The 25,792-nt window shown below is 39.8% G+C and overlaps 1 protein-coding gene across 2 annotated transcripts in view; it reads left to right on the top strand.

Moving 5' to 3' along the window:
- LOC122656696 (protein MICRORCHIDIA 7) overlaps nucleotides 1-25,792 on the top strand; it is a 38,913-nt gene that overhangs the window by 4,929 nt on the left and 8,192 nt on the right. Inside the window, exons 7-10 of one of the 2 annotated variants that reach the window (XM_043851309.1) lie at nucleotides 17,585-17,663; nucleotides 21,524-21,652; nucleotides 23,705-23,803; nucleotides 23,954-24,055. In XM_043851309.1, coding sequence (XP_043707244.1) covers nucleotides 17,585-17,663; nucleotides 21,524-21,652; nucleotides 23,705-23,803; nucleotides 23,954-24,055 — 409 coding nt within the window. The remainder of the gene's footprint in view (nucleotides 1-17,584; nucleotides 17,664-21,523; nucleotides 21,653-23,704; nucleotides 23,804-23,953; nucleotides 24,056-25,792) is intronic. The other variant, XM_043851310.1, reaches the window with a different exon arrangement.

Raw genomic sequence — 25,792 nt, 5'->3', positions numbered from 1 at the left:
TATAGTTCTGATTGATAAGAATCTATGATTTTGGGTTCATCAGTAGGAGAGAGGGATTAAGAGTTCTCTCCCATAAATTTATAGTAGTGTGGATGAAGAGGTGGGTGCTTCTCAAGGATGTATGCTTGGTGCAAGTGCATACCTTTAAAGTCAAAGAGAAGATTCTATAACATGGCTAAAGCCAGCAATATATTATGGAAGTACACCTTTAAGGAGTTGTTTGTTATAAGTTGAGGGTGTTAAAAATATGAGGCAGGTGCCAAAAAATTACTAGCGCTGAAGTAGTATTAAGTGCTTTGTTGTTTATCATACATATGACCCTAGATAGATTGAAATCGTGAGATGTTTTCAAGTACTATATCCGAGTTATCAAAAAAAAAAAAGGTACTATATCTGAGTCCATATTGGTGATCCCAAATTAGTAAACAAAGAAAATGACATTATTTGTTTTGATCCTCCCAGTGGACTGTGCAGAGGATCAACTTTGAAGGTCGGGATAGTTGAACATGTAACATGTCAGCCCTCCTAATTGGCTAGTATGGATAATAGGATTCCAAGTCACTAGCATTCGGAATACAAATTACGTGCATCCAGGCGACGATCAATATCCATAAATATTGATTTAGAAAAAGTACTATATATTTTATGATATGAGGTAGCAAGTCACCAAATTAGAAACTTAGATTTAGAAACCAATAGAAAGCAGCAACTAGAAACCAGAATTTAGAAAGTGTTACCAAAATAGCAAGTAACTATAATAGAAAGTTGAGATTTAATAACTTAATAGGACTGAAATAGCATGTGGAATTGTAATAGAAAACACAGAAGGAAATTAGCAACTAGAGGAAAGAAAGTTGTACCTGAGTTTGGAATTAGAAGCTAGCAGGAAAATGGCAATCACAGCAACATATAGTGCTGCCGCAGGACATTATAAGAGGGCAGTGTACTGTCAGCAATATGGAGGCTGTTTCTGCAATAGAACTTGTCCTAAAACTTGTGAAGAATTCAATAGGACTTATAGGACAGAACGAAGATCAATAAATCAAAACAGAAAAGCAACTAGTGTGAATTTGAGGAAAGAGAACAAAGTCTGACCATGAGAGAAGAAAAAGAAAATATAATGATATACATAGTTGTCAAGGCGAACACCTAGGCATCCAGGCGCTTTGGTCGCCTTGCCTTTGGACCCCTCTTTAACGCGACAACTATGCACCTAACTGTGGAGAATATACCCTACCAACTCTGGCCTTGGCATCCCACCAAGGGTTCCCTACTGTATCCCATATAAACAGCTCTGAATCCTACAGAACCATGTGTCATTTCTCACAGAACTCACAAGCTCAAGGGCCAAGTCTAAATTATTTCTCAGATCGTTTGTAGTGGATATGATCCCCTACTCTTTATTTAAAACTTCATGGAAATAAGCAAAATAGGAAACCCTTATGTATGGTAGGGAGAATTGCTAACTAAAGTCTTCGTCAAAATAGAAAGTATCCTAGAACTTTAACAATAGAAACTGTGTCTGGTAGCATATCTAACCTACCTAGAAACACTACTAAACTAAAGAAAACATCTTACGGAAATAGAAACTAATACAAATTTCGTATAGGACTCAAATCCCTTATATTTGGGCTTATAGAATTGGACCATTACAACATTAAACCCAAAAATATTAAGCCAATTACCCATATAAACATTGGACACTCAAAGTTAAACATATTAGTCCATTCTTTGTCCAATTCATAGTTGTCAAGGCGGCATGGCGGTCCAAGGCGGTGGAGGCCTGTCTAAGCGCTTAGGCGGTAGAGCGGCCGCCTAAGCGGTAAAGGCGGTCTAGTGTTAGTTTTCCCCCTCCCCCCCCCCCCCCAAACACTTAATACATGATGGCATGATGCATCATAGTATCATACCTTATATCATTAAAATTTAAATTTAAGCCACCTCAAGTTATCAAAATGAAAAATCATACATGACACAAAAATTCAGAATAATCAATTAATTAAGAAACTAAAAGACATAGCACAAAATCACAAATGACTAATCAACATTCACTTATTTAGTAATCAGTTAATCACTAATCAATAAGACAATAATCACTAAGTCCTAGATAAAAAACTAACTATTATCATCATTTCATAAAAGACATAGTTGCATAGCATACCTTAACCAGGATGCTACCAAGAAAATGACAAAATTGAAGAGATGTCAACTGTCAAGAATCAGGATGTTCATATTGTCCATGACTCCATGTATCAATCCTGAAAATTAACATTTAACAATGCATGTAAGCATGCTAATTGTTAAAAACAATTAATAGAGAAGAAAGAAGAAATAAATCAAATTAAGGGGGGAAAAAAGGAAATAAGACGAAGAATATGAAAGACTCAAAATATCCTAGTTTAAGCAGTCAAATACTCAAATACTCAAGAGTCAAGAGTCAAGTTGAGTGTCAATGTCAAAGACTCAAAATATTCATAGATATCCATGTTGGAACCGCTTCCTCTAAAAGGCCGACCTTGTAGGAAAGGGAGGAAACAATATATATATCAAACAGGAGCTCTAACACGACGGACTATCCAAAGGGGGGACATGGGTGGATAAATAATTCAACACCTGCCCGCTCCCAGGGGGACTCGATACCGTGACCCCTGCCTGCTCTAATACCATGTTGGAACCGCTTCCTCTAAAAGGCCGACCTTGTAGGAAAGAGAGGAAACAATATGTATATCAAACAGGAGTTCTAACACGACGGACTATCCAAAGGGGGACACAGGTGGATCACCACGTCCAGGGTAAGCTTGATCCTAGAGGATTACGGTGCATTTTTCTCGGTTACTCACCGACTCAGAAGGGCTATAAATGCTACCATCCTCCTACCAGAAAGGTGTTGGTCACCATGGATGTTGTCTTTTGGGAGTCGGAGGCTTACTTTCCACCGCCGGTACCTCTGTAGGGGGAGACTCTAAGTAATGAAGAGGTCCCGCTGATTGCTCCTTTAGATGTTGAGATACCAACCATTGAAGATGTTTCTATTGAACTAGAGGATGGAGTTACAAGTCAAGAACAAGAAGTGGGACAGATTGAGCAACAGGTGCAGGGGGAGAGACTTGTGAAACAGAAATACACTCGGGGAATTGATTTTCCTACAGATGGTCCTCGGTACAAAGAGAAAGAAACCACCACTGCTGCACCACCTACGCAATCGGCATCTGTTCCTACTTAAAATCTTGCTCCTAGTCATTCTTCGGGTAAGCCCCCTCTTGATCCTAGTCTTGAGTTACCCATTGCTGTGCGCAAACAAAAAAGAAGTTGTACTCAGCATCCTATCTCAAACTTTGTGTCCTACAACTCTCTAACTCTTGCCTTTCATGCTTTCATGCTTTCATATCCTCTTTGTCCTCTGTCTCTATGCCTAACACTTGGCAGGAAGCAATAGCCGAACCAAAATGGAAGGAGGCAATGAATGAAGAAATGCTTGCCCTTGCGAAAAATCAGACCTGGGATTTGGTAAGTTCTCCACATGGGAAGAGGCCTGTTGGTTGTAAATGGGTCTTTGTTGTGAAGCACAAGGCTGATGGTTCTGTGGAGAGATACAAGGCAAGATTAGTCGCCAAAGAGTTCACTCAAACCCAAGGAATCGATTATCAAGAGACTTTTGCTCTTGTAGCGAAGATGAATACTGTACAGGTCATCATTTCTTGTGCTGTAAATCAAGGATGGGAACTTCAACAACTCGATGTGAAGAATGCCTTCCTACATGGAGACTTGGAAGAAGATGTCTACATGGAGGTACCTCCGGGTTTTACCTCTTCAGAGACTCAGGGGAAAGTGTGCAAGTTAAAGAAGGCCTTGTATGGTCTGAAGCAGTCCCCAAGGGCTTAGTTTGGCTGATTCCACAAGGCCATGATCGCATATGGGTATAAGCAGAGTAATGCAGACCACACATTGTTTGTTAAGAGAGTGGGACAGCAAGTTACCCTTTTGATTGTTTATGTTAATGACATAGTAATTACAGGCAGTGATGCACATGAGATTCAGAAGCTGAAAGCTTATTTGGGCACGGAGTTTGAAGTCAAGGATTTGGGCAAATTGAGGTACTTCCTAGGGATTGAGGTTGCCTATTCAGCTAAGGGCATATCTCTCTCTCAAAGGAAATATACCTTGGATTTATTGAAAGAAACAGGGATGCTTGGGTGTAAACCAGCAAATACCCCTCTGGAGCCCAACACACATTTGAAGAGTAAGGAAGGTGAGCCAGTGGACAAAGGCAGCTATCAGAGGTTAGTGGGTCGATTGATTTACCTCTCACATACTAGGCCAGACATCACATTTGCTGTAAGCCTTGTCAGCCAATACATGTATGATCCTCACTCTTCTCACTTGGAAGTAGCATACAGAATTCTCCGTTACCTCAAGTCAGCTCCAGGGAAAGGAGTATTGTTCTCTCCACACGGCCATCTCCGGATAGAAGCGTACATTGATGTAGATTGGGCTGGTAGTCCTGATGATCGGAAGTCCACATCTGGATATTGCACATTTGTTGGAGGTAACCTAACTACTTGGAGAAGCAAAAAACAAGCTGTTGTGGCTCGATCTAGTGCTGAAGCTGAATTATGAGCTATGGCACAGGGTATTTGTGAGCTTCTTTGGCTCAAGGGGTTTCTTCAAGACTTGGGGATGAGTGCTGATCTTCTTATGTGACTCTACTGTGATAGCAAGTCAGCAATCAGCATTGCTCACAACCCGGTCCAACATGATCGGACCAAACATGTTGAGATTGACCGGCACTTCATCAAAGAGAAGCTGGAACAAGGAATTATTTGTATTCCATTTATTCAGTCTAGTGAACAGTTGGCTGATATCCTTACCAAAGGAATCAATACAAAATTGTTCTTTCCTACTGTTAGCAAGTTGGGCATGTTTGATATGTATGCACCAACTTGAGGGGGAGTGTTGTAATATGGGTCCAAGGGTAAATCTGTCCATGGGGGTATTCTTGTATGTGGGTTTTAATCCCACATTGCTTAGTTATATTTTTGTCATTTGATTTCAAGATTATAAATAAAGGCTGGGCTATGATCACATTGATCAAGCTAGTATTCACAGAATTCCACAATCCAAATACAAATGTCAAATGATTTAATCAAAATCATCATCAAGTAAATTAGCAGTTGGTAGTTGATCATGATCTTCTTGTTGTTGTTCCATGGAACCACGTGCCCTTTCTCTAAAATCATCTACGACATCCTCGTCGTCATTCACATCTTCCTCTTCTACCATATCTCCATCTGATCTTGAATCATCTTCAACAACAGTCGTCCGGGCCGTCCCTCTATTACGACTTGTGTACCCGATTGCTCCAGAGGTTGATGGTTGAGCTCTCCTTGCTTGGTTTTGGCCTTCAAATGATGTAGATGCCCCCATTGCTCTATCAGCAGCGCCCCATGTGAGATCATCCTGGGGATGGACTAAATCATCCATTGGTTGGCTAACCATCCACTCACTAGTCCAGTATAGCTCATCAAGCAATAGGGGATCATAATTTCTGTTCTCGTCACGCCTTTGTCTAAACTTTTCTTGAAGGCGGCGATTGTATTGAACATAGACTAGATCATTCAAACGTTCATGTTCTAGTCTATTCCTCTTCTTAGTGTGAATTTGAATTCAATAGAGGATCCCAAGTCATTCTTCTATAAACTAATAACAAAATTAAAAGTCTAAAAATAAAAAAAATGAATATAATCACAAAATACTTACAAAATCAAATGTGCTCCAGTTGCGCTCACAACCAGAAGAGGTGCAACAAAGGCCCAGTAAACGCCGTGCAATCATTGAAAGCTCAGAATCAACACCTCCATGTGTATCCCACCAAAGAACTATAAAGTATAAATATAAGAAAAAAATTGGATTAATATATCATACAAAGTAGGTACAAACTACAAACAAAATAACTAAATAATATAAAATAATTAGGCAATTAGCTACTTACTAGGACTCATAGTTGTTCGTTGTCTAATGGCCATACTGCCCGAAAAAGGACCTCGAGCATTTCTATATTCACCAGCCTGATGTAATATCTTGTCTTGTAAAGATGGATCAGGCACTAGTCTTGAAGTGACTTGATTAAAAGCTGTTTGTAAAGTCTGTCTCATTTGATAATCCTCAGTTTCTGAATACTGATAAAACTTCCCAAGATTAAGAAACAATGCAGCAACATACAATGGGTGCTCCGTCTAACACTCCCATCGCTATTAACAATATTTATGACTTTCTTCTACAACCTCTCTTTATCTCCTAAATTTTTCTTAATCATCTTTTTAGCCTCTTCCATGGCAACATAGACTTCAGGCAAGGCGGGCTTCTCATCAGCATCTACAATCCTCAAAACAACAATAAGTGGTTTTGATGCTCTAATACAGTTTTCCACACCATTCCAAAATGTAATAGCAAAGACTGTTTCAACCACTTTCTTTCCTGCCTCTGTCTTTGCCAAATCAGAATGCTTCCATTCATCAGAAATAAATAAATGCCTTAAGTCATCCTTATGCCTCAATAAGCTCTGGAGTGTTAGAAATGAAGTTGCAAATCTAGTTACAACAGCCCTCACAAGATCTCTTCCATTTGTTTGAGCTCTCATGGCATCTAGAAGGCGTATGTGTCTGTAGATGAATGTTGTTATTTTCCTAGCCTTCACTATCACCTTCTTGTATGCCTTCAAGTTACCAATATCTTCCAACATAAGGTCAATGCAGTGGACTGCACAAGGAGTCCAATAGAGCCTAGTCCTCTTCTCCATCAACAATGCACCAGCTGCTTTATAATTGGCAGCATTATCTGTAACAATTTGCACAACATATTCTTCCCCAATTTCTTCTACCTTGCTATCAAGTAATTGAAACAACGTATTTGCATGTTGTACATAACTCGATGCATCAACAGAACCCATAAGTCCCCTTCAGACAGTTGACAAGGAAGTTGATCAAATGTCTTCCCTTTTTATCTGTCCACCCATCAGACATGAGTGTACATCCATATTGCTTCTAATACCGTTCATAGGTCTTTTTCATCTCTGCAGTTCTCTCCTTTGCTGACGTTAACAAAGGCACCCTCGCTTCATAATAAGTAGGGGGCCTATATCCTGACCCATACTGTGCAACAGATTCAATCATCACCTCAAAACTTCTTGCCTTTAGTGCATTGAATGGGATTCCACACTCATAAAGCCAATCTACAATATGATTATCAACTCTCCTTTTCTCTTCAGCTGATCTCATCCGGCTCTCTATTGTAGTCTGGTTACGACCTTTAAGCCTCCTGTCAGCAACTACTTGTTCAAGGGTCCGTCTCACATGAGCATCCATGGGACCCCTTACTTGTGGCTGAATTATGACACACCTCTTTTTCTTTGCAGCTGTCCCAGAGCTTGGATAAGGTTTGGTAGAAGACTGGGACCTACCAAGACCAGACTAAGACTGTGTCTGCTCATCAACCTCTACGTGTGTCTCTCCTCCCTCATCATCATCTAATATATCTGCTAACTTCTTCTTCCTATTGCGCATTAAAGCTGCATTCATCTCTTGAGCAATTGCTGCAGTTGTCTTGTTGCACTTTGCAACATCTCCATATCCACCTACCAAATGTTGCTTTATCTTTTTAATCCCCCCTCTGAGATCTTTTTTGCACAGATTGCATTTGTCAAGGTTTTTGTCTGTAAGGTCAGGCCAATACCCATACTTCCACCCTGGGTCCTTTGATTTAGTTGAGTTTTAGGTTAAGGAAGCAAGGGAGAAAGGAGGAAGATGTTAGAGAAGGAGGAGGAAGAAGGAGGAGACAAGAGAGGGAAGAAGAGTGTATTTCGGTGGAATGTTGTGTGTTGGAGAAGTTTCTCCAACACATCTATATTACTTCAATAGAACTACTAAAAGTATTACAACCACCTCCCTAGGGGGTAAAAGGTAAAAAAGACAAAAAGGTTAAAATACATAATAAGGCAACTAGTCCAAAGTCTAGTTTCTAAACTACCCCTGATACATATCTACTATCAACTCTAACACTCCCCCTTAAGCTGGAGAATATATATCATGCATTCCCAGCTTGCTTAGAAGGGTACTAAACTGAGGAGAGGCAAGGACTTTGGTGAGTATATCTGCCAGCTGATCACCAGCCTTCACAAAAGGAGTACAAATGCAGCCAGAGTCTATCTTCTCCTTGATGAAGTATCTATCAACCTCTGTGTGCTTAGTTCGGTCGTGTTGAACAGGATTGTGGGCAATACTGATGGCAGCCTTGTTGTCACAATAGAGTCTTATAGGGCCTTCAGTGTCAAATCCCAGTTCCTGAACAAGTCTTTCAACCATATGAGTTCACATACTCCATGAGCCATAGCTCTAAATCCTGCCTCTGCGTTGGATCTAGCTACAACATGCTGTTTTTTGCTCCTCCATGTAACCAAATTTCCCCCCACAAAGGTACAATAGCTGGAGGTAGATCTCCTGTCTGTAATGGAGCCAGCCCAATCTGCATCTGTGAAACCTTCCACTTTCAAGTGGTTGTGTCTGGCATACAACAGTCCTTTCCCTGGGGAAGACTTCAAATACCTAAGAATACGATACACGGCGTCCAAGTGGCCACTCTTGGGAGCATGCATGAATTGGCTCACCACTCCCACTACATAGGAGATATCTGGGCGTGTCATGGCAAGATAGATAAGCTTCCCCACTAGCCTTTGGTACTTTCCCGCATCAACAAGAGAAGGACCACAATCTGCTCCTAGTTTATGATTTTGCTCAATAGGGGAATTGGCTGGTTTGCAGCCCAACATTCCTGTCTCTGTCAACAAATCAAGAACAAACTTCCGTTGACATATATTGATTCCTTTCTTGGTCCTTGATACTTCAATTCCTTAGAAGTACTTCAAGGGGCCCAAATCTTTAATCTCAAACTGTTGTGCCAAGTAACTCTTCAGTTACCTATCTCAGCTATATCATCTCCTGTGACCACAATATCATCAACATAGACAATGAGGGCTGTAATGGTACCATTGCCCCGCTTGGTAAAGAGAGTGTGATCAGCTTGGCTCTGGGAATATCCATTCTTCAAAATGGCCTGCCGAAAGCGCTCAAACCATGCCTTTGGTGATTGTTTGAGACCATATAGTGCCTTCTTGAGGAGGCACACTTTCCCTTCAGTTGAGGGCATTTTGAAGCTTGGTGGAGTTTGCATGTACACTTCCTCTTCTAAGTCGCCATGAAGAAAGGCATTCTTCACATCCAACTGATATAATGGCCAATCTTTATTGGCAGCCAGTGACAAAAGAACTCTGATTGAGTTGTGTTTGGCCACATGAGCGAATGTCTCCTGATAGTCAATTCCATAGACTTAACTATATCCCTTAGCCACCAACCTTGCTTTGTATCTCTCAACACTGCCATCAGATTTGTACTTGATTGTGTAGACCCATCTGCATCCAACAGGGATGTCCCTTGGGAAGATCCACCAGTTGCCAAGTACCATTCTTCTCAAGTGCCATCATTTCCTCAGACATAGCTTGTCTCCACTTTGGATCAGACATAGCATCAATAACATTTTTGGGAATAGAAGCAGTAGAGAGGGCAGTAATAAAGGTAAGACTTGTAGGAGAAAGAGCATCATAGGAAACAAAATGGGTTATAGGGTTAGTATAAGCTCTTTTCCCTTTTCGAACAGCAATAGGAAGGTCTAAATCACATGAAGGAGAAGAAGGGATATCACCTGATTGAGAAGGATGAATCTCAGGATGTGGATCTGGATCCAAAGAGGACTCTTGATAGGTCTTCTTTCCTTCATTATGTAAGCCTTCACCTTTTTTGTATGTAATGTGGTAATCCTTCTCCTTACTAGGACCACTGGCAGTTCTGTCAACCACCAAATCAGCATGTACATCATCCACATCCACAGACTTTCCAATGTCAAGCATAAAGGGAGAGATAGGTAGAGGGTAATGAAGGAAATCAATAGCCTGTTCATTTCTACAATTCTCCCCTTGAAGAGGATGCTGAGATGGGGCAAAGAAAGGTACAGACTCAAGGAAGGTGACATCTTTGGAGGTGAAGCACCTGCGAGAAGATGGGTGATAGCACCTGTAACCTTTGGTAGTAGAAGAGTAGCCAAGAAAAAGGCACTTGAGGGCTTTGGGATCAAATTTAGTGTGATGTGATTTGTTAACATGCACATAACAAACATAGCAAAAGATTTTAGGAGGAAGAGAGAAAGCAGAAACCTGTGGAGATAAGACTTCTAAGGGAGATTTGAAAGCAAGAAGTTTGGTTGGCATGCGATTGATGAGAAAAGAAGCAGTGAGAAGAGCAGCAGACCAGAAGGTCTTGGGAACATGCATGCGAAACAAGAGACTACGGGTGACCTCCAGTAAATGGCGATTTTTCCGCTCAGCAACCTCATTTTGTTGGGGTGTGTCAACACACGCTAGCTGATAGAGAATTCCATTATTAGTAAAGAAGGCTTGGAGGCCACTAAACATATATTCTCCCCCTTTATCAGACCGGACAATTTTGATAGAGTATCAAACTGAGTAAGAATCATCTGATAAAAATTCTGAAATGCTTCACAAACATCACTCTTATGTTTCATAAGAACAGTCCAAGTAGCACGAGAAAAGTCATCAACAAAAGACATAAAGTAACGAAAGCCAAATAAAGAAGTAGTGGGGGAAGGTCCCCAAACATCAGTATGTATAATATGGAAAGGAGCAGCAGTTCTATTACCATGATATGGATAAGAGGAACGACAATGTTTGGCAAACATACATGGTTCACATTGAAAGACATGAGAAGAAGCAACAGAAGAAAATAAGTGAGGCCAATGTTTCCTCATTACAACAAAAGATGGATGGCCAAGACGCCGATGCCATAACATAACAGACTCCACAGAACTACTATCTTCACGTCCACACACATAGGACTGAGCTGTGGGTAAAACAAGATAAAAAAGTAAAGGCCTTTCTCCTTACGTCCACTACCAATAATCCTCTTCGTCACCAAATCCTGAAAAAGACAGTGAGAAGGAAAAAATGTGACACAACAATTTAGAGATTTAGTTAAGTGACTCACAGATAAAAGGTTAACTGTAAGGTTAGGAACATGAAGAACTGAAGTAGGGAAATAGATGAGGTAACAGGGATACTACCTTTACCAGATATAGAGGAAAGAGATCCATCAGCTATCCTAACTTTATCCTTACCAGAGCAAATGGTATAGGAATCATAATTATAGGACGTACCAGTCATGTGGTCAGTGGCACCAGAGTCAATGACCCAAGACTGGGCTGCAGTAGAAGCTGTAGTGGAGACCTGCAAGGCTGAGGACGAAGATGAGCTGGCCACGGTAGATATAGGAGATGTGCTCAATTGGGATATAATCCGGCGAACTGTATCAACCAAAGTGGGATCATCCTGTGTAGCATCTGCCTCAGTCATCACGGAGTGAGCCCGAGCTCCCCCTCTACGACCACCACGACCACGTGTTCTAGGAGGACGACCATGAAGAGACCAACACCTATCCTTGGTGTGCCCAGTTCTCCCACAATGATCACATTTAAACCTGTCTCTCCCAACTCCACTGGCACCAACTGTCTCCACTGCACTGGCTGCCTCATGGTTGGGCCCTTGGCCTCTACTACCTCCACGGGTGTCTCAGAAAGAATTGGAATTGAGTGCTTACCTCTCATGAGATGATGCTGGTGTTGGGTCCATAGTAACACGCCGAGTCTCCTCACTCTGTAGGTAACTGCAGACCTCACTAAGAGATGGAAGAGGAGACCGGCCTAAAAGTTGGAGTCTGATGGGCTCATAGTCAGGATTCAGACCACCAAGTAAAGAGAAGACCCGCTCCTTTTCAAGGGTATGATACACCTTTGCTTCATCCGCTGGGTTGGTCAAATGGAGATCTCTGTAGTGGTCATACTCCTCCAAAAGACTAAGGAAGGCATTCTAGTACTCAGAGATAGTTCTGTCCCCTTGCCTCATGGAGTGAATCTTTTGGTGAAGCTGATAGACCTTGGCAGAGTCACCCACTCTGTCAAAGGTCTGAGCGACACTGTCCCAGATGGCCTTGGCAGTCTCCTTTCTTATAAATCTTATCCCAAGCTCGGGCTTCATGAAGATCAACCAGGTCATGACTGTAGAGTTTTCAGTCTCCCATTTCTCATAAGTAGGCGCACTCGGCTCTGGGGCTTTGATAGCACTTGTAATGTACCCAAGTTTCCCTTTGCTCCTAAGGGAAAGCTTCACCGAGTGTGACCAGTCCAAGTAATTGATGCCATCAAGTTTCACAAAGGAAATCTGTAAAGGTGTGCTTTCATAGACCAATTGAGGGGCTGTGGGAGAAGGAATAGGCTGTGAATCAGCCACACCAAGTCCAGAAGTCTCAGATTCAGCCATCTTGACAATACCTTAGAATATCGATTCAAGTGGGGAGTACACACTCTACCCAAATAAGGATTCCAAAAAGGCAGAAAAAATCCAGCAGGTAAAACACAGGAAAGAGCTTCACCCTAGCATTCACCAAGGGATAACACCAACTGAAACAAGCTTAAGAACCTCATACAGGCTGGTTCTAAGCATTTCTCAACAAAGACAGTAGCACATGGCAGTCCAAATGCAAGAGGAACAGACAAACTGCAGTCACGATATTACCTGGGCAGGAACAGAGATCCCACGAAAAAGAGCACTGCTCAAACAGAGCTGTCAAGCTGCAAAGGAGACCAGATCGGATGAAAAGAGCACCCTTAGGCGATCCTATTGAGCCATTCCAAGGCTGAAACTCAGGCCGAGAGAGAGAGAACCAGGAACTCCAAGCTGAGGCTGGCGGTAACTGTTGGAGTGGATGGAATGGCTTCAAAACTTCACAAGAGCTTCAACAAAGCTCAAAGAGCATCTTCAAACATCTGAGTAGGTTATTTCCAACCTATTTCATACTCCCATACCAGATTTTTTTACATTGGTGACTTCTCCTTGAAACCCTTTGAATCCTAGGATTCCAAAGAGAAGAAAAAGAATAGAAGAAAGAGGCTAAATACGACTGTCAAACCAACAGCTCTGATACCAAGTTGAGTTTTAGGTTAAGGAAGCAAGGGAGAAAGGAGGAAGATGTTAGAGACGGAGGAGGAAGGAGGAGGAGACAAGAGAGGGAAGAAGAGTGTATTTCGGTGGAATGTTGTGTGTTGGAGTAACTTCTCCAACACATCTATATTACTTCAATAGAACTACTAAAAGTATTACAACCACCTCCCTCGGGAGGTAAAAGGTAAAAAGACATAAAAGGTTAAAATACATAATAAGGCAACTAGTCCAAAGTCTAGTTCCTGAACTACCCCTGATACATATCTACTATCAACTCTAACAGATTTGGCCTTCCTCTTTGGGTCTTTGAATGGATCATACCCCGCAGTACTGCCGTTATCAGCCCCACTACTTGCAACATTACCATGAGTGCCATTGTCATCCAATCCATCCATTGTGTAATGAATTATGAGTTTATGACTACAAAAAAGTCAAAAAATCAAGACAAACTAATAAAACTATAAAGAAGAAGAAGTTCAAAAAAAAAAACAGAGAAGAAGCAGCAGTTAAAAAAAAAAACCAGAGAAGAAGCAGCAGTTTAGTGCGTTACAGAGAAGAAGCACTGAAGCAGGCAACATTAACCAAGCACAAAAAAAAAAAAAAAAAACAAAGAAGAAGCAGCATTTAAGAAAAAAATCAGAGAAAAGGCAGCAGTTTAGTGAGTTACAGAGAAGAAGCAGGCAGCATTAACCAAGCAAAAAAAAAAAAGCACAGAGAAGAAGCAGCAGTTTAGTGAGTTACAGAGAAGAAGCAGGCAAGCAGCAGTAAAAAAGAAGAAGAGAAGAAGCAAATATTTAGTGCGTTACAGAGAAGAAGCAATTAGCAAGCAGCAGTTAATCAAGCCAAAAAAAAAAAAAGAAGCAGCAGCAGTAGGCTTTACGGACTTCAGACTTACTAAGTACAGATGAAGAAGAAGGAGAAGAAGGAGAAGAAGCAATGAAGCATCGAAGTTAGTTAACATTTACCAAGCACAAAAAAAAGAGAGAAGAACAGAGACACAGAGTTACAGGAAAAAAACAGAGATGCAGGCGTTAAAATTAAAAAAAAAAGAAAGGAAAACACTCAGACAGAGAAGAAGAAGACTAGGGAATATCGGAGTAGGGACTTATCTTGCCGGAATAGTCAAGTTGCTGTTGCCGGAATTGGAAGAGTCGAGTTTCTGTTGACGGGAAGCAGTAGCAGGCGTTAAATTAAAAAAAAGAAAAAGGAAAACAGAGTTATAGAGAAGAAGAAGAGACTTACCTTGCCGGAAGATGGGAAGAGTCGATTTGTTGCTGCCGCCTTGCCGGAAGTGGAAGAGGCGAAGAGTTGAGGGTTTTCAGACTTGCTGTTGCGCAGAGGCTAGAGAGGAGTCGAGCCATCGATGGTTTTAGAGATTTTACTCTTTTACTTTTTAGATAGATTAGATTTTAAACTTTTTAAGTTTTTAGTTTTAAAACTTATTTATCCCATTAATGTAGTCCTAGATAGGTAGGAGACCTACTAGGAGCCAAACAACAAGATCAAACAACAAAAGGGGCTGCTGGTTCGAATGGACAGCACTAGGATTTAGGTCAATTCCTAGGGTTTGGGTTGGATATTGGGAAAGGGGTTTATAGGGTATTAATGGGCAGGTCTAGGGGGTCAATATGGTATTAAAAGGTTAGGGGTTGGATGAGTTTTGAAATTCTGCAATTCTGGACAGAATTGAGTTGCAGGTTTTGGGTTTAATGGAGTGGAGGAATGGAGGGGTTAGAGTGGGAATTTGGGGCTGAAACTTGGATCGAGTGTCAACAATGATGTAAGGGATGTATGTTGAAAGTTTGGTTTGAAACTGATGGACAGATTCGAAGTTATGGAGGTTTCCTAGTAGAAGTAGGAGAGAGGGGTAAAACTGTAATTTCAGACAATCGGCTGGGTGGATGGGGCTGAAATTTGAATCGAGTCTCTCTTAGGGTTTGAGGAAGACTCGATCAAATTTTTAGCAGGTTCTAATGGTTAGATTTGGCTGGGCAGAATTCTCACGAAAATCACCTTGTATGTGACCTAGAAGGAAGAAGAATAGTTGTAGAATTTCTTACTTGTTACAGGTCTTCAATGGCAGCAGCTTTGAAGATGAACAATGGGGTCTCCCGATCTTCACGATGCAAGGAGATAAGTAGCAGCCCTCCCGATCTTCACGATGCAAGGAGTCGATTGGAGATCCACCAATCCCTTCCACCTTGAGATCCACAAGGATATACACTCACAAGAGCAGCAGCAATGGCAGCAAGCATAAAGCTAATTTTTATTAATCAAATTCGTGTTCAATGTTGGCCTCCCTTACAAACTTATATAGAAGACTAAAAAATAGACTTAGACACTAAAAAGAAATGGCCTAACCCAATCCTTAACCTATTAGCTAACTTAAACTGACTAGGAAACTGAAATAGACTCAAAATAGAGTCCTAATCCAGCCCAACTAAACAACTAAAACAAAAACTAATAAAATCACTTAAATTGAACCACTGGTTGAACCGGTTCAATTTAAAACACCAAATAAAAAGCTAAGTATGAAAATAAAACTAAGAATGGGAGCTAATCCCGTATGCAACCTATTTACCCATATTTTAGGCCCATAAAAGTGGCCTATTACATTAGAAACCCATGGGATCAAAGGCCCAACATATATGTAACCCAACCCTAGACTTATTCCTAATAAAAGAAGCCCAGTTTGGTGATAAATCTGCATCACCCATGTAGCAGCGTACATTAAAATCTTTATACACAAACCAATAAACATATACATCAAGAAAAAAGAAAAAAATAAAATACATTAAAAAAAAATCAAAAAACAAAGCATGAGTCTTGAATGGTGGTCGACTAGACCATATGGCGCACCAAGGCGTCGCCTTAACCGCCTTGGCGATGCCAAGATGGTCAAAGCGATCGCCATTCATGACTCACATTAAGCGTAGCCCTGCTTAGAGCCCACATTTCCGCCTGGACGCCAAGGCGCCGCCTTGACAACTATGGTCCAACTTGATATCCAGGTTTGCTGCTGGCCTTCCTGTTCTTTTGAACTGCATAACAGGTACCCCAAGATCCATTGCCTGCATGTCGAAGTGTCAGCCCAAACGGACATTGCTGAGTGGAAAAATAAAGCTTTGAAAATCTAAGGGTGCATTAGCATACACGGATAGTTGAAAGATACAAGGATGCTTGGATATACAGGGGAGGGTATTTGAAATACACGGACAGTTGAAAGATACAAGGATGCAGGAATATATTGGGGATGGTATTTGATATACACAGACAGTTGAAAGGTACAAGGATACATGGACATACATGGGAGGGTATTTGATTGAATTTAAGTCTGAATTTGACATATGGCTTATCCAAACCTAGACCAGTCTATTCATTTGTCAGAATTGGTACATCATCCTGCCATGTGGCAAAAAAATAGTGTACTGTTATGATAAGCTTTTCATAAATGAAAGTATAAAATTATCCCAATAATTAAATATAGTCATTAAAACTTATATATTTTGGAAGATTAATTTGTAACAGTTGATAAGAAATATGATAACAACTATGTGGGGTTGTTGCTATAAATATTTGGCAGGCTGGTGTTACAGAAATGAATGCAATAAAATGGAGTAGTACAAATTTAAAATGCATAATAGTATATATATATATGAATACGGGCAAGTCTTACACATCTAATGAGTACATGAGAATCCCCTACCCACCCCTCCTCCACCCTCTTCCCAGAATAGTTTCTTTTTTCTTTTTGCTCTTTTCAATGTATCTGGAAGTCTCATGGATTTGTTTGATCTCACTATATCATGACAGAGATGTTGGGGTTCATATTCAATAAAGCTACATTAGTGTAACTTGGTCATACTTATTCGTGTTTGCATTGGCCAGAGATGGATGTTCTACTTAGAATCTGTTGATTCTAGCTTTTGTTTAAGGGTTTAAACAGTGATGAAAATGAATCCCGGACTTCGGTGTATAGAGGTCTCATATTGGACCATAAGTATTATAGTGTAATAGTAATAATTCTATATATATAAAATCCAAGACATTAATATTATTGGTAATGCTCAGGAAAAAGAAGAGGGGGACATCTTTTTATATTTTTTTCTGTTTGAAGAAAAAAGTCAACCTCATTTATCGGATTATTATACATATCAATGTTATAATTTTTGTTACTATCATTAAATATCTTAGTGTATGAATTGTATTGATACAAAGAGCCTGTTGCTTCAACCTTTTTTTAGTACTAATTTTTTTAAAGCAGTTTGCAATAAACTTTTGTGCACCTCTAAAGAGCATATTACTTCTGGTACATTTTAAAAATAAATTTTTTTTTAGAGCGAACGGTTATAATTAGGTGCACTTCTCTTCGTTGTACATAGATTTTTGTGATTGTTTTGTTCTAAAGTTTCCGTTCTTTTGTTTACCTTTTTCACTATTAAAACTAATCATTTCATTTGTGCTTCTCATTAGCCCAACACAAAGCATTGGCATGTTGTCCTACACATTTTTGAGGACCACAGGAAAGGAAGACATTGTAGTTCCCATGGTAAGAACATTCTGAAGGATTTTTATGGCATATGCCTCGCATTTCCTAACTTCCTTTCATTCTCTTCTCTTTTCTGGCATTTAATAATCTCTATTTACTTTTCTATGAGCATAAAACCTGGGTACTTCTCTTGTTGATGCTTGTGGATTGAATGTAGTAATTTAGCCTTATTGGTTATATCTATTTATATGTCTGATGTCACTCCCTTTCTAGAAATCTTGGTTTGAAATTCATTCAAATTCATCTTCTTTTTTAATACTCTTCTCTTTGAATAGTTTGGTTTGGAAGGACAAGAGGTTTATATCAAACACTAATTATCTTTGCCTCACTGTGAAGCAAAGAAGTTTTCAAGATTGAGGAATCAATATCATCAAATTTATGTGGTACTTTGGCATTAATTTGTTTGCAATCCTCATTGAAATTTCAAAATTATCAGGACTGTCCCGGTGAACCTCGTCTTAGAGTGATGTTGTAATAAATCTGCAGTGATAGTCTTCTAAGTACTTATTGAACGCTTTAAGCCAACAGAAACATAGATTCTTTGGTCACATTTGTGGCCCCCACAAGCCAAACAACTTTTTTAAAAAAAAGGAAAATTTAGATTTACCTCCCCTGAGGTAAGGCCTAATTACAGATTTACCCATGAGTTTTGGATATTTACACATACAGCCCCTGCTTCCCAAAATAATTAATAAGTAAACCCACTCCGTTAGTTGTTCCCGTTAGTAGCGAACGGTAAGAGTGTTTTAGACATTTTATGACCAATATACCCTTGATAGGGTAGAATGACGTTATTGTCCTCCCTCCTGTTCTTCTTCATTGAACCTTTTCTTCCATTACTTGGTCTGTGGAGCAAGAACAACCCTGCAGCCAACGAGCTTTCCTTTGAGCTCGGGCTTGATAAGAATTAAATTCTCTTTATTCATTCTCTGTGTAAAGATCCATCACAGAACCAGATTAGTTCTGGTTCTGAATCTCAACCAAATGGGCTCAGATTGACATGAAATTTCGGGGGATGGTAGCTAATACCATGGCCTGTTAATTCCAACCAAAGAGCACCAAAAACAGAGATCTAAATCAGAACCAAAACCCATCATCAACACCTGACTATGGAGCTGCTGTCCTCCTTTAATGGCCAAATTGAATTCAGAGGACTTCACCAAGGATGAGAACTTGTAATCATCTGGGGCGAAAAGGGTTTTGCTACAAAGGCATCTATAAAGGTTCAAGGACTCTTTAAATTGGTTTCTGTCGACATGAGATCTAATCATGGAATTGCAGTGAAATGTGTCATCCCTGTGACATCGATGATCATATACACAGCGAGCATGCTGGATTCCAGCTAGTGGATCAGATTGTCCAAATCTAGCTTTTATCATCATTTTTTCTTGCCGTTCTTCCGATTCAAGACTGGTTCGTCTCTGCTTTCCTTCTCTTCTCAACTTGAATCTGGGTATTTGGGCATGAAGGGCTTCTCCTTACCGGAGAGACAGTGCGGCCATGGATGGTTCTCTTTGTTAGGGTCCTTCAAAAGTAGAAATAAGGGAAATAATGGAAGAAGAGGTTTATTTTAGCAGGAAGGGCAATTGGGTCAATATCTAATGTTTTTAATCCCAGGTTAATGGAGTGGGTTTACTTATTAATTAGTTTAGAAAGCAGGGGTGGTATGCGTAACTATCCAAAACTCACAGGTGGATTTGTAATTAGGCCTTACCACGGGAGGTATGTGTAAAATTCCCCCCCCCCCCCCCCCACAAAAAAAATCAGCAATACAGTGGCCTGCAAGGTGATATTTTTTCCTTAAACCACTGTTACCTTGTGGAACCCCCCTATCCCCTATGGTGAAGAACAATGTGTCTGTGTGGACGGCTGTGATGCCAACTATAACATGGACCTGCTATACACTAATCCGCTCAGCTGAGGTGATAGGGACAGAAGACCTTGCAAAGCTGATAAAAATGTCTTAATTGACGTTTCAGATTCTACATTTGAATTTCTGTCTAGTTGTGCTGAAATTGAGTACTTTCAACCAAGTCCATATAATGAGCTCTTTTTCATTGGAAGCATAAACGGAGTTCTCAGTTATAGTTCCACAATCAGCCAATGAAGCCCTTGTGTTGATCTGAATTCTGAAAAGCTACATAGAGACTTTCTTAGGAGGGTTAGTGCTACATTATAGATATAATGGAACTGCGTCATCTTTCTTGCTCCAACTGATATTTTATGTTCTGAGATCTCTCTGGTAATATCGATTGAAACCTGTGATTTTTCTGGGCCAATCAAAACCTAGGTTCAAGGCCTAGAAAGTAGATTTTTGACCATTTTTTTTGGTGCTTCCAATTTTTACCATTTTACACCTATTCCCTGAATTAGTTTGACAGAAAAACCACCCAAAACGGTACTTGTGGTTTGGACCCAATTTTGCTAGTGTACTAATAGTTGTCATGGCGTCTAGGCGACCCATGGCGTTGGAGAGGGCCCAAAACCAAAGCAAAACCAATTAGGTGCCCAAGTCGACCAAGGCGCCTGGATGCCTAGGCATTGGCCAGACAACTGTACGCTGAATGTTGCTGCCTTGCTGTACAGAAGCCCTATTACAAACACTGACTGCATATAATTTAGCTACTGAAACTGTAAATATGCAATTAAAACAATCAAAACATACATTAGGTTAGGGAAATACAAGTATAGAACGCTCACCACTCAATACGCACCATTGAAGATGCCAATGACAATCCTTTGAATGCAACACATGTATCCAATGACATATTTTGTGCCCAACACTATGTCTATGTACTTATTCTTTCAAAAATTAGATTTGGGAAAAAACCATTAACTTCAAGTTCCAATCACGCAATACACGCTGTAGAAGGGTTGAATAAGTAGAAGAATGCCAAAAAATAGGAAGAAATCAAGTGATGTTTCCAAAAGTTTGAAATCTCCATTGGCAGTGTCGAAACTTGTGAACTCCCAGCTCTTAGTCGAAACCAAGTGTCGAAATTTGCAAAACTTTCCAAACCTGTCGAAGCAGGGTCGAAACCTGGTACAAACCAGTTTCGACCCTTGGTTTCATCTCTGACAAGGTTGAAACCGAGTTGTTGCAGTTCTCACTGACACTTAATACAATGCTCCCACCTTTGTGATCAAAGTAATTACTATATCAAGAAAACTATCTTTTTAAAGTTGTTTCTAATCATTAGCGCACATTATTTTTTGTGGGGGGGGGGGGTTGGTTTAGAACCCCAAGGAAGAGGCATAAAGACCTAGTGAATTCTGCATCCTTAAATCCCAGAAAAGTACACTATGATGAATAGGATGAAATTTCAATCCTGTCTTATAATGAAATTATGCCTGGTGTATCTTGATGGTTAGGGTTTGACGGATGTCAAAGACCACAAATTTGTCAGCCCTTTTTATATCTTGTATGCCACATTTAGCTTTTAAAAACAAGGAGGATGGTGTTTTCATCCGCCTGTCTGTAATCTACCATAACCCAATCCTTTGTAGCTTGTTAGACTTCTCAAAAAGCTTTTCAATCCAAACTTGGCATGTAGTAGATCTGTCGTGGAAATGCTATAAGTTTCAGGTCTATGGGGTGAAAACTGTACTAAAACTGTAATAGTGTAAGAGATGAAATCAATTTGGAAGAGATTGTACTACTAAAAGATGGCTATTGTAAGAGATGAAATCAATTTTGAAGAGAATGTATTACTTAAAAATGACTATCTTTATTTGCTGCTTCATTCTGTGGTCTGCAAAAGTTATTGTGCAATGTGAATTTGGATTCTTTTTTATTGCCTTAGGTATTCTTTTTCTAAAGTCTTATTCTATTGATGATGGTTATTCACATTGAAATGAAGCTTGACTATGAGAAAGGAGGACGTGATTGGACCAAGATGACAAGATTATCTCCATGTGATTGGAATAAAAATTTAGAGACTATAGTACAGTGGTCTCCTTATTCAAGTGAAGCAGATCTTTTTAATCAGGTGATTCTCCTTTATTTTTCGTTTAAATATTTCTTTTTATTCATGGCATAGTTGTGAAGGTGTTGCCTAGGTGGGCGCCTTGATTTTGTACCCTCCCCAACACCTTGGATCGCCTAGATACCATGACAACTATGATTCATGACATTCATTAGTGGAGCTTTACTCCAGATTTCATGTGTTGTGGTGCAATTGTAAGTTGATGGAAACTGTTCTATTAAAATTATTAAACGAATGAAGACAGGACTCAGAAGTCTGGGCTGTACCGTCTGAAAGTATGTGGGCCAATGTTAGCAATAATTCCTCAGTGGAAGATGTGGGGGTTTTCTGATTACAGCTAGAAATAGGTTTTACCCTAAGATGGCTGTCTATTAACTCGTCCTGAACTAGTTTAGAAGGTGGATATGGGTTTTCAGATGGGTTCATAGGTAATAATGCTTAGTATGTTCCTCCCTTTGTCCTGCAATGATTGCCCCCTTGGAGAAGCTCAAGTTTAAGAATGGGTGGCTAAGGCATTAGAAGCACTCGTCTTCCAATATTATCCTTCCATTATTTAAGGTAAAGTGCTTTTCAAGCTGGCTAATGATTGCAAGGTTTAATATGCAATCTATTGCTTAATTTGTGTGATGAGCAAACAATTTGGGATAGCCCAAGGAGGGAAGTACTATCTTTGCGGGACGGAGGGAGTATTATATAATTTTTGAAAAGTCTTATTCAGTAGGCCCTATTCTAACTTAGAAGAATTGGCTATAAAATTGTGTAACCACCTTGGCTACTCAAAATGTTATTGGCTATAAAATTGTCTAACCACCTTGCTGCTTCTGCATTGAAGATCCCTTGTGTGCGATCAAGGTAGGTTGGTGTTTGATCCAATCGAACTACCTTACGGTGTGAAGCCCGGTTGTTATTTTCTGCTTTTCGTGTTGTATTGCTACTACTGCTGGTTGTTATCATCTTATTCATAACTAGTGTGGTCTTAATTTTCTGCAGCTAGAACCCTAGATTCTAGACATTAATATACAAGTTTTTTTTCCCCCCTGAGATTAAGCAAATCAGCCACCCGATCGTTATGAGATTTGAATCACATGTCCACAAACTCTAACCTAAGACTCTTCAAATCTGGCCTAATTCTAACAGTTGGATATTGTTTATTTTCTGGTTTTCCTCTATACCTGTACTTACAATAGAGTTGCTTTCTAGGTGATTCCACCCTCAAATCCGATTCTGTTTTCATACCCAAATAGGCTGCTGAATTTAGACTATTGTTGATTAATATCAGTAACCTATTTCCCATTGTTAAACCCTAATTTTAGTACCTGAATTTACTGTCACTAGGAGTTGTCCTTATTCACTGTTTTAACCATCTCACAATCTGTTTTTTTTTAATCTGTGAGTCCTCCTAAATCTGGAAACTATTCTTTGTGAAAAGATCTTGTCTTGGTTCTTTTTTGTTCTTTCAATTACAGTACTACAGTAGAAAGTCAAGTTATTTTTAATAGAAAGGGGGTAACTAGTTATTTGCAGCTGGGTTTGCAAGACAATGGGAATGAATTTTCTTAGACTATAATGTTCAATTGAAATGAAATATACTTGGCCAATACACTCGATCCAGTCCAGCTAATTAGAATCTTGCTATGTATACAGCATAGCATGATTCTAATCTAGCAGGACTGGATCGAGTGTAGTTGGATGTGTAAGCCCAGTTACCCATAATGCCAATAGTTTGTGTCAGCACATTGTATAAATGGAGGTAGCTACAATGCTTTTTCAGCATATCACTACCCTTTGGTTATTTGAACTGTAAACCTTTGTAGGTCTTTGGGAAATTAAGATAGTGTGGTCATTTTTAATGAACAGAGGCAAATACAGTAATTTCATCTAGAAGTTGGTTAAACTTAAGATGTCCTGTTTCAATGAATGTGATTGTAGAGAGAAATATAATTTCATATTAGTTAAGCCTATCCCCTACATTTCACTAAAAGGAGCATATCTTTATATTTCTACCAGAGTTTTTTGCATTTTGTTTAATCGTTTTAAACACTTTTATTTCTGCAGTTTAATCTCATGAAAGATCAAGGTACACGTGTAATCATATACAATCTTTGGGAGGATGACCAAGGGGAGCTGGAACTTGATTTTGACACTAATCAGCATGTATGTCTTCATTAGTTTCATTTGCTCCTTCCAAAGCAAACATAACAGATTTGATTGGTTGTTTATTTGTTTGTGCTCATTGTAAAAGCTTAGGTAGGAATAAGCGTAATTTTCTCTTTATACTTTATCGTAGACTTGTTTGAAATACAGGACATTCAGATGAGAGGCGTCAATCGTGATGAGAAGAAGATAGAAATGGCAAAACATTTCCCAAACTCCAAGCATTTCCTGACATATCGACATTCATTGAGGGTATCTTATTTGCCTAAGCCTTATTTTTGGGGTTTCTAATGCCACCTCTATCATCTCTTTGATCCTTAAGCCTTATTTCCTATTGTTTTATTTGAAATCTTATGTTGGTGTAACATGGTAGAACCATTGAATTAGTAATCGGTCTCAGTCCATACCAATCCTGATCGGCCCTGGATCGGGAAGGAATCAGAAAAAAATGCACTTTTTTTTATAGGATTCCGAAAATAATGGTTCTAAAAATCAGTATCAGCATGACCAAATTCTTTGCAGCCCCAAGTTTTGTCGGGAGAGTTATGGTTGATTTTCTCGTAAGGTGTCACTTTGTGATGGGATTACCTATATAACGCTTGTAACTAGCATATTTGGGGTGGGATGGTTTAGTTTTTGTTATGATAAAGGAAACAGTTCTCTTCCGAGTGGTTTGACGGTCAACCCTAGTTTTGTTCGAGTTGGACCAGCCGTTCTCTCTCTCTCTCTCTCCCTTTACTTGCTACTATTCTATTATAGGTGTTGTTGGGCCCACAACCTACAGGTTTTTTGTTGTCTCCCTGCATCAGGAACCCAAAGTGGATCCGGGGTGCGAAAACCCGGCTCGGATCGCTTACGGGCCCACCCAAGAGTTAGATAACCCAAAATGATGCGGATCTGGGGTTCGAAAACCCGGTTCGGATCTCTTACGGGCTCACCCTAGAGTTAGATAACTCAAATCATAAGCACAAGTGGAAAAACAGTATATATTGCAGTTGTATAGGAGCAATGGCACAATGGTAAATAATGGAAAGGTTGTAAGGGATGACAGTATCTTAATTAAAGGGAACCCTAAAGGACAGAAGTGTGATTAAATGATGAAGGGATATGAAGGAAATTGGAAATAAAGAGCAAGGGTAAAGTTGGGACCAAAATCAACTAAAGGATTGAATAGGTTAAGAGGGTCAAACCTGGAAAAAAAAAAGTAAAAAGGATTAAAAGCACAACCGTATGGTTGTCTTCAACCTTACAACTGACCCAGAAAACGGAAACAGCTGCAGTTCGAAAGAGATTACTCCTTCGTGGGTTCTCTGTTGACTCTGAAATTTCAGGGACGAGTCGACATTGAAGATCCCTCTTGGATGTACATAATTATCAGTCCAAGCACGAAGCAGAAGAGATGTATTTGATGTCTGAAACTGCCTCTGGCAGAGGAGGGTAAGCCTGATCTGAAATTAGCTTCACAACTCACTGTTACAACAAGGTTTGGGAATGGAATCCACAGGTGATGTTGCCCTAGGTAAGTATTTAGCCCCAAGTTTGAGACTAATAGGAGCAGATCTAGGAGAGATCGATGCCTCTCTTACTTCACCCAGAACTTGCGTCAGAAACAAGGGGGAGGTTTCAGGGTATGCCACAGGGAGAAGAATAAAAAAATTGTTAGGAGGGGAGAAGAGGTGGTCACACAACCATTACTATTGCACCATGCCGGTACCATAAACAATTCAACCAATGGCACCTCAGTTCGTAGATGCCCGGAGGCTTAGGGGACAAAGATTACTCGTAGATTGAGACACCGAATGATCAAATCACCAATTAAATGACGATTACAATGTTATTTAAAGAAAATAATTGAAGGCTCCTACTCTAAAACTGAAACAAAGAAATCCTATTTGAAACAGAAATAGAGTTGGACTCTATTATAGACTTAACTTGAACAAACTTTGACACGAACTCTACTTCTATCTACAGCTGAAATAAAGTAAAGAA

Source organism: Telopea speciosissima, chromosome 3 (assembly GCF_018873765.1).
Source record: "Telopea speciosissima isolate NSW1024214 ecotype Mountain lineage chromosome 3, Tspe_v1, whole genome shotgun sequence".
NCBI classification, from domain to species: domain Eukaryota; kingdom Viridiplantae; phylum Streptophyta; class Magnoliopsida; order Proteales; family Proteaceae; genus Telopea; species Telopea speciosissima.
This window is presented reverse-complemented; position numbering and strand designations above follow the sequence as displayed.